We start from the raw sequence: 9265 nt of genomic DNA on the forward strand, positions 1-9265 counted from the left end.
AAGCAATATATTCATATATCTATATTGAAACCACAAGATTTTATCAAAATCAACAGCTTGAAGTCTTACGATTTTTTAACTTTATCCACAAGAATAACAAGAATATCACCGGTCTCATTTACAGTCATCATTTCGTAAGTTCTATAGTCCATACAATGACCTTGTCAGCAAATACAATTTAACAATACGTCAAATGCTGAATGATGTTTTTATACTTAATATTAGTCCTTTATTTATACACTGAATCGACCACGGATTTTTCCGTCAATTTCCAATCATGACAGTGCACACGGCGATTGCTCGGCAGGTGTTTCTCACTCCACCATAGCACCTGATCCCACCTCAGTTTTGAATATTTTTAATATCTTAAAGAACCAAATTGGAATTGAACCACCATACATGTATATACATTGGATTGCAAAACATCATAAGAATTTTTAGGAACAAAAATACATCCGGGGTTCCAGTAAATATTCAACCAATGCCTGCATCGGTTATTTTAAATAAATACTCATATGTTAGAACTGTTATATATGTAAAACTTTAGACTATTATATTTTGGAGATGCAGCAAGAAGGAAAAAAATCGATACTCAGTTCGTCATTTTACACACCGAGTTACCTGTCCTTAAAACACAACATCGTAGAATTCAATTATAAAAAATAAACATTTCAATAATTTAAATAGATGTAAGCATAAGTTATTTTCATGTCTGTAAATAAAGTTCTGTTTTGTATGGAAGATACAGACTTTTATACTCGGTTTAAATATATATTGGTTTCATAGATAAGTTCTGTTTTATTGGAAAGATACATATTCAAGTACTTGGTGTACCTGGTATTCCTTTTAAGGACCTTGGCAACGAAGCATTCCGGGTTTAGAAATTCCGTACTTGCATTTTCTCTTTTGTACACATGATTTAGAATTATCGTTCATGAATTGTTTCAACCGAGAGTGATCTCCCGTGATTCGAAATCTTTAGCGTTGCGGAGAGTAAAAATGTTTGTTTCCGGTTAAAAACAGGACACAGGCTACCAATTATTTTGCTATACATTCCTTTATAACATAAAAAATTACACCGGCTCAACTTACCTGAAACTTGGCACAGAGTAAGACCATTTTAAGTCCAAAAATTTACCAAGTTCTCAGGAACATTCATAGTCTGCAAGTCCTTTTATGGCATCGCAAATAACCCCTACCCTGCTTTTTTCACTTTCTCTTCGAGGAAAGGGTAAATATGGGCCTCTTTACACCCTTCCTACTACGCACTTAAAAGCAAAATTTCCCATTATTATCATTTTTACAATTTTTTTTCAGACCCACTCCTTTCCATTTATGCCCAAAAATAACCGCTTTCTACTCCATAAACACCCCAAAGAATTTTTAAGAAAAAACCTCTATTTTTAAACTGGAACTACTTGAGTGGTCAATGAAATAGGGGTAAAATTAGTAGTCTGTAACCTAATAAGGACACAAACCTTGTCTGATTTTGCTGAAATTTAAATGCTGGTGTCTTTGGTTTATTCAAAGTGGCCAATGAAGTTTCATTGAAATTGATGATCCCTTAACAGAGTTATGGCCCTTTAAATAATGTGCTGGAACACCTTAAATCAGAGGGTAAAATAAGCATTAGACGTACAGTTCTCAGATTTGAAATGCTCGCAACTCACATATCCAACAGTAATTTTCTTTTCTTATATTTTTGTTAACTAGATAAATATGTTCTACACAAATTTCAAGAAAAAAACTTAACCTATTACTTTAGTAAATATTTTTTTTTAAAATTTGAAAAAATACCTTCAAAAAGCATAAAATTCTTTAAAATATCAAAAATAAAAATACTTAGCACATTTAAATTTTAGTAAAACTAATATTAAAAAATTCTACAATGTTTAGGCTATGAAAAATCAGTATAAAAGCTAAGGAAAAGAGATTAATACCTTTGTTATAAGCAGATTATCCAACCTGGTCAATTCAGCCTCTGTCAGGAAGTGGTACTTACAACTCTAATTGGATTATCCCTGGTCACATTTAGACTTCTTTGATGGATATTTCTTGTAACAATATGCATGACTAGACAACAAATACCATAAATTCTATGAAAATTTGGATTTTATAATTCTGAATTTACAAAAAAGGGAATTTAAATATACATTTTACTTACATACATTCTTCAGGCTGCTGTAAAAAAGGGGAGGTAACTCTGCACTGTAAAGGTACCAAAGAACAAAACAATTAAAACGCATTTATACATACATTCAATTGTTTAACACAGAAAATACATACCATGCCTGTGTCACATATAATTAGTCCTGGAGTTGCTTGGAAGTTCACTATTAAGAACAGGAAAGGGGGAGGGGAGGGTAGAAAAGTTCTATTAAACTGGAGTACATAAGTTCTATCTGTCTTGTGGAGCACTATTTCTGCACAGAGTTTATCCAAATTCTCTAAAACACCTGTCATATGAAATGCATGAAATATGTCATATGAAATGTTGAGCACCTTACTGACCTCCCCTGTCTTGGACAATCACAGATCAGTGCCAGCAACCAGACAGCAGATGTCAAAAAATGATGATTTTGTCTGATATGCGACCACCGACAATGATGTCCAAGATTCCACAAGAGTAGAAAAAGGCAGTAGGACCAAACATCCCATATGAAATGTTGAGCACCTTACTGACCTCCCCTGTCTTGGACAATCACAGATCAGTGCCAGCAACCAGACAGCAGATGTTCACTTCCAAAAGCTGAAGGAAAAAAAGAAAGTTTTAGAGAGTATACATTAATAAGCAACAGATGATAATGAACAGATGAAAACAGTATATAAAAAAGAAAACAAACAAAAAATAATACAAACTATGAATCAGTTGATTGTATACCTTTAACTTGGCTGCTTTTGACTGCAATATTGATGACAGCTGTATCTTGTTTTCTGAATGCTCACTTTCTCTGCTTCTGGTACAAAAATTGTTCACTTCTGACTGGCAACTGGCCTGAATTTTTTAAGTCACCCATCCAGGCTTCAACTGCATGCATCCCCACAATCCGCTTAATATGAGCCACTAAAAAAATGAATTTAAAAGCATTTTAACATTTCACATTCATAATCAATAAAATATTGTGTCAAATTTATAAGTAATTTGGACAACTATAATTACAAACAGCAAGTAGCTCAAGTTTTGAGAAATTAGACATTTCTTTCCTACTAACAATAGTCTAATCTGAACAATCAAATGTTAAAAACATACCTTGGTTTTTGAACTCCATTTGACATTTAAGATAACAGGATAGGCGGGGAATGGGTTCTATGTTACCTACAACATTATATAAAGAATCAATATTCATATTGCATAAATTTTTGACACACATCAATTGCACACATTATGTCATACCCTTTGACAACCTGAGCAGGGGCCCCTCCCCCTTATTAATTTTTTAAATCCATTTAACTTCTCTAAAATGTAATTTTATCCATTTATTTTTTCAACAATTAGCATAATTAGTTCCAAATTATCCGAAAAGTGCCAATAAACTGATTAACATGAGTTTTGACCTTTGACCTGATAGGACACAGACTACCAATTATTTTGCTATACATTCCTTTATAACATAAAAAATATTTTAAAAAATTACACCGGCTGAACTTACCTGAAACTTGGCACAGAGTAAGACCATTTCAAGTCCAAAAATTTACCAAGTTCTCAGGAACATTCATAGTCTGCAAGTCCTTTTATGGCATCGCAAATAACCCCTACCCTGCTTTTTTCACTTTCTCTTCGAGGAAAGGGTAAATATGGGCCTCTTTACACCCTTCCTACTACGCACTTAAAAGCAAAATTTCCCATTATTATCATTTTTATATTTTTTTTCAGACCCTCTCCTTTCCATTTATGCCCAAAAATAACCGCTTTCTACTCCATAAACACCCCAAAGAATTTTAAAGAAAAAAGACCTCTATTTTTAAAATGGTACTACTTGCGATGTCAATGAAATAGGGGTAAAATTAGTAGCCTGTAACCAACAGCTGAAAAACATTCGGGATTGAAGTGATGTTGAAGTTTCATATCTATTACAGTTAAACGATGAAGCGATACCGTTCTGTCTCAACAGGTAGATATATATCAGAATCAAAAGAAAAGAAGAATCGACTGCTTTATAGAAAACAATGTTAGGAAGATTGTGAATGACCATTCTTATTCTTTGAGACCTGCAAGTCAGTGTGAAAATATTGAGTGTGTCAGTGAGCCAGTGCCATTATTAGAAGACGACGATGGAAATACTAGTATGTCACAAAATAATGGTACAGAAAATAGTAACAATTTATGTAGTGATGAATTGGAAGAAGAAGAGGGGGGTTATGACTATGGAATAGAGACAAATTGGGGGCAGGGTAGGCGGATTGTAGAGTTGGGGTTTCTTGTGGACGAACTCTGTGAAAGATGTTCAGTGTGCCATTCATCTATACCGTTAAACATTACAAATATAGTGCATGAGATACGTTATGGTTTAGGCAGCTTATTGACTATCAGATGTCAACTGTGTGATGGAATGGCAGTTGTGCCAACGGGCAAAAGACATAGTTCGCCAAAGGATTCGCAGTGGGGAAGAAAAACGTGGGATGTGAACACCAAGTTAGCTTTAGGTACAGTATAATGTATAACAATATTGTTCAAGAAATATAAAAAAAAATATCAATGTAGATGTTAGGTTGACATACCATGAAATCATATATTTTAAATACCATTAATGGCACAATATGTTTTATAAAAGTATTCAAGAATCTTTTTTCATACTTGTTTTGCAATTCATGTATGCTTCACAGTGGTATAGGAGAAAGGATAGTATCCAACCTATTGTCTACACTGAACATACCCCTTGTTCCAAAACAACACTCAAGAAAAGAGAGAGGGAAATAGGACAGGCTGTTGAGGAAATTGCTCATTCCAGCTGTTCTGATGCTGCTGTTAGAGAGAGAGAATTGACAGAGTAAGACAAATGGACAGTTGTAGAATATAGGAAGTTTCTGTTACACTTACAAGATATAAATTTGTACACTGTCTACCTTATTATACATTATTTTGTGCTTCAGAGAATCTCCTGTATCTGCATCATTTGATGGTGGTTGGCAAAAACGGGGATCAGGGAAATCTTAATTACAGTAGTCTTTCTGGTATTTTTTTGCAAAATAAATAACTTCATATTTATAATTTCACTCTATGATATATAACAATCTGTTTCTATATAAATATTTATTATTATAAAAGTAACGTAATCAGAAAAGTCGTATCAAGTCAAATTGACAGGGGCAAATGATCAGATTTAACAAGACACGAAGACCTGTTAATGAAATGTGATACAACTCTTCGGATCAAGTTACTGTTATAATGATAAATATATTGTATACCCTCTACAATTAGCAAACATTATAAAAGAAAATTTTTGTTAGCAATTATATATTTTTAATTCATTAAAGAAAGTATTTTTCCAGTGAACACTTTGATACGAAAGAAAAATAACGTATGAGAATAAATGTCGCAGCTCTTGCCGAAAAATACATAACCTGGCGCAGTGCGTAAGCGGGGTATGTAATTTTTTCTGCAATAGCTGCAACATTAATTCATGTACTAACAACCAAGGAAAGCAATTTATTATCTATTATTATGCTTCCTGTCAGTTTGTCTCTATATAACCCATACCCTCCTATTCTCGCATAGTGGTCTAAGGATTTATATAGCGTAAACATACTATGCCGAAATAGTGCACGGCATTATTTACTGAATAAAATTCTGCAATGCACACGCCTGGGATCGAACTCCCGACCATGTGATTGTCAGTCAGATGCATTATCGATTACGCCACAGAGACGATCACTGATTGCTGGAATTTTATCAAATATATAATCTTAATTTATACAATTTACACAAGAAGGAGAAAATAGACAAATATTCTTTTTGAAAACAGTTATATTACTCTAAGGAACCTTAGATTAATGTGTACAACAAAGTATCAAACTAATTACATACAGATCGTTAGATAAACTGATTTCACAGGGTCATTGAAACGCTTTTTTATATGACGCTTGATTGAAGGATGGAAAAGAAAATTATCAATGAGAATCGACGTGTCGTCTGCAATCAAATGTCTTACTAACAAAACAGAAAATAAAGATGAGTTGCTTTGGGACAGAAAATCCCTAGAGAAAATACTAGTAACCAAAATAACTAAGCATGCAACCAATTTTAGCATGAAGATTTTGAATGAGTTCTTGCAAGTGCGCTGTGTAAGCACCGATATTTTCAGGAAAAATTCAAATGGATTGCCGGATAAATAATTACAACAGTCAGCATAATAATAACAAAAGTGTTGCATTATGCATGTACTATGCCTAAATAGTAGGCAGGGTTTGACACATAGTGCACTCGCCTCCGGCTCGTGCACCATGTGTCAAACCCTGCCTACTATTTAGGCATAATACATGCATAATGCAACACTATTATATAATTATTACATACTTAGCAATAAATACAGGATTTTTGCAAATGCGATATGCCTGACGTCACAATAGCCGTATCAGCCCTGCAGGGCTGATATGGATTTGCGGGGCTGATATAGGTTATCAGCCCTGCAAACCCATATCAGCCCTGCAGGGCTGATATGGCTATTGTGACGTCAATAGAGTACAAAACAGTACTTATTATCATACACAATTTTTGGTGGGCTCATATTCTCTTAATTTTAACTTTTTGAAAATAAGGTTAATCTTAATTTATCTCAATTTACAAATACATGTAATAGATTATTTTTAAATTACGGATCAAACCCAAATCGTATGAGACAAAAGACCATGTACATGTATGTAAGAAGTCCATGCATGCTTATTTACTTACTTGCTTCTCAACTTAATATATGCTGTATTTTATTACTAAGTATGTAATAAACATATTAAAACATACCCTTTTCCACATCACAATGTGTATCAGCCCTCGACCAATATCAGCCCTCAGGCCTTCGACCCTCTGGCTGATATTGGTGTCTCGGGCTGATACAGGATGTGATATGGAAAAAGGTATGTATTATTCTCTATCTAAATGAAGTGTGTTCATGCTTCATTATAAATATATGCAAACATGAAGTATTGTAGTCATGTACCTCATGACTTTTCAAATATCAGATTAATTTGATATGTTTATATTATTTATATGATGACAAATCACACATTATATGATTTTGAATGATAATTAAAAATTGATTTCATTATATTTTTAAAGTCATGAGGTATTCGTGTTCATTATTTGAGTTCATGGGGAAAAAAATTGCATTCCTATTTGAGAAAACATTTGTGGAGAAATTTATATAAAAAATGTAAACATGTATGTGTGTTTTTTTTTCAAGTAGTATAAAATATCTGAGTATGTTTATAAAGTTTTCTAGCATTTTCAATAGTTAAAAAAAATGAAGTAATAATTAATTGAATCAGACATAATTTGTTTCTCTGTTATTCTTAGGGTTAATAGAATTTGATGGTCAATTTATATTTATATATATTTTTCAGGTCATGCTTCTTTCATTGGAAAGAAAACTGGGAATTGCATTGCGTTTTCAACTAGAAATAAATACTGTAGAAAGTGTGACCTTGCAACAAAGAGGGGATGCAGTGTTGAAGACCATGATTGTAGAAAGAATTGGGTAGTTCGAAGGCTATGGAAGCAGATATGTGCATTTCCATGTTAAAAAATCTGGAAAGAAATGATATAAGTGTTGGAACTATCATAATGGACAACGACTCAACAACGATATCCAGAGCCCGTGCAGAAGTAAAACCTGACCTACAAAAGCAATATGATAGAAATCACCTTCTCAAGGACTTTACCAATAAACTGTATGATCTCAGGAAAGCAAGGAATTTCAAGGAGCCCACACCAAAAACAATTGCACACTTATCGAAATGTTTTCGATACTGTGTATCACAACATCAGGAAGATGCGGATAAAATGAAGACAAATTTATTGGCACTAGGTAAACATGTATTTGGAGACCATTCTTATTGTGGTTCATGGTGTGAATATTTGCAGAACCCACTAAAGTACAAACCCAAAAACCTACCCTACAGCAGGTACCTTTGTGATGAAAATTTAAAGACTTCCGTTATGGATTTGCTGAATAAATACGCAAGTGAAGCTGATAAGTTAACCCATTTAGGTAGTTCTCAGCCTAACGAGAGTCTGAACAATACAGTTTCCAGCAAGGCACCTAAAGCCAACTTCTACTCTGGGTCACAGAGCAATGACTATCGAGTTGCAGCCGCCATTGCCCAAAAAAACCTGGGTTATGGATATGTTTCTGAAGTGAGTATTTTAAAATGAATCAAAATAGATCCACAATTACATGACCTTTTGCATTTTGTTTTTTTTTTCTTGAAAATTCCATTGAATATGTATATATTAATTACAGGTGTGTCAGTCTGTGATGTTATCTCCTGGAGAAATTACCAAAAAAGTTTCAAAGGATTATGACCAACAGAGAGAGAAGGCAAGAGAAAGAGAAAACACAGTTGAGTTCAAAAGGAGACACTACTGGCTTTTAAAACCCCTGTCCGTATGAAAATCCACTGTCTTTCTCTGTATCCTACAGCATTTTCACAGTAATCTACAGGATATCTACAGTATCCTACGGTATGCTAGCTCTGTATATACAGTAAATCTCTGTATGCCACTGTATGTATCCCCAGCATGCCACAGTTACATACAGTAGGCCCCGATACGCCTACAGTATGCCACTGTATGGCTACTGTTTCCTACAAACAACTACGGTAAACCACAGTATATGCCACAGTACGCCCCTGTATATGTTCATTGAAGCAAAAAGAAGAAGTTTACACACTCCCAGAGCACTGTACGGTTACCTAAGATGTGGGATTGTCAATTTAGTACACAGAGTTACTTACCTAAAAATTTTTGAAACATTATTTTAAACACATGGAAGTATTTTTTTTTTAAGTGTTAAGAGACTAATTGTGTTCTTTTATAACTCTGAAATAACTATGAAATATTAATATATTGTTGCTTCAAAGAATATTTATCTATCAATTTTTAAAATTAATTATTTAATTATTCTTTCAAATGGTTTGATTTATTACTTAATTTATTTATTTTGCAAACACCTATTTAATCCATAAAATACTTGGAGTGACTTTGAACTTAAAAAAAAAACATGACCGGGGTAATGCTGAATTTTGGAAAATTAAAGTTTTTAAAATTGATATA

The 9265-nt window shown here is 33.5% G+C and overlaps 1 protein-coding gene across 1 annotated transcript; it reads left to right on the forward strand.

Moving 5' to 3' along the window:
• Window positions 1-7774: 7774 nt before the first annotated feature.
• Window positions 7775-8531, forward strand: LOC134269595 (uncharacterized; the record flags this gene model as incomplete). Its single annotated transcript, XM_062751796.1, has 2 exons — window positions 7775-8347; window positions 8454-8531. Coding segments are annotated over exons 1-2 (651 nt in total), but the record flags the coding sequence as incomplete, so codon positions are not given.
• Between the last annotated feature and the right edge of the window lie 734 nt (window positions 8532-9265).

This window comes from Saccostrea cucullata, unplaced genomic scaffold, assembly GCF_032062105.1.
Source record: "Saccostrea cucullata isolate Sc308-1 unplaced genomic scaffold, CSIRO_AGI_Scuc_v1 ctg9128, whole genome shotgun sequence".
Taxonomy (NCBI): Eukaryota; Metazoa; Mollusca; class Bivalvia; order Ostreida; family Ostreidae; genus Saccostrea; species Saccostrea cuccullata.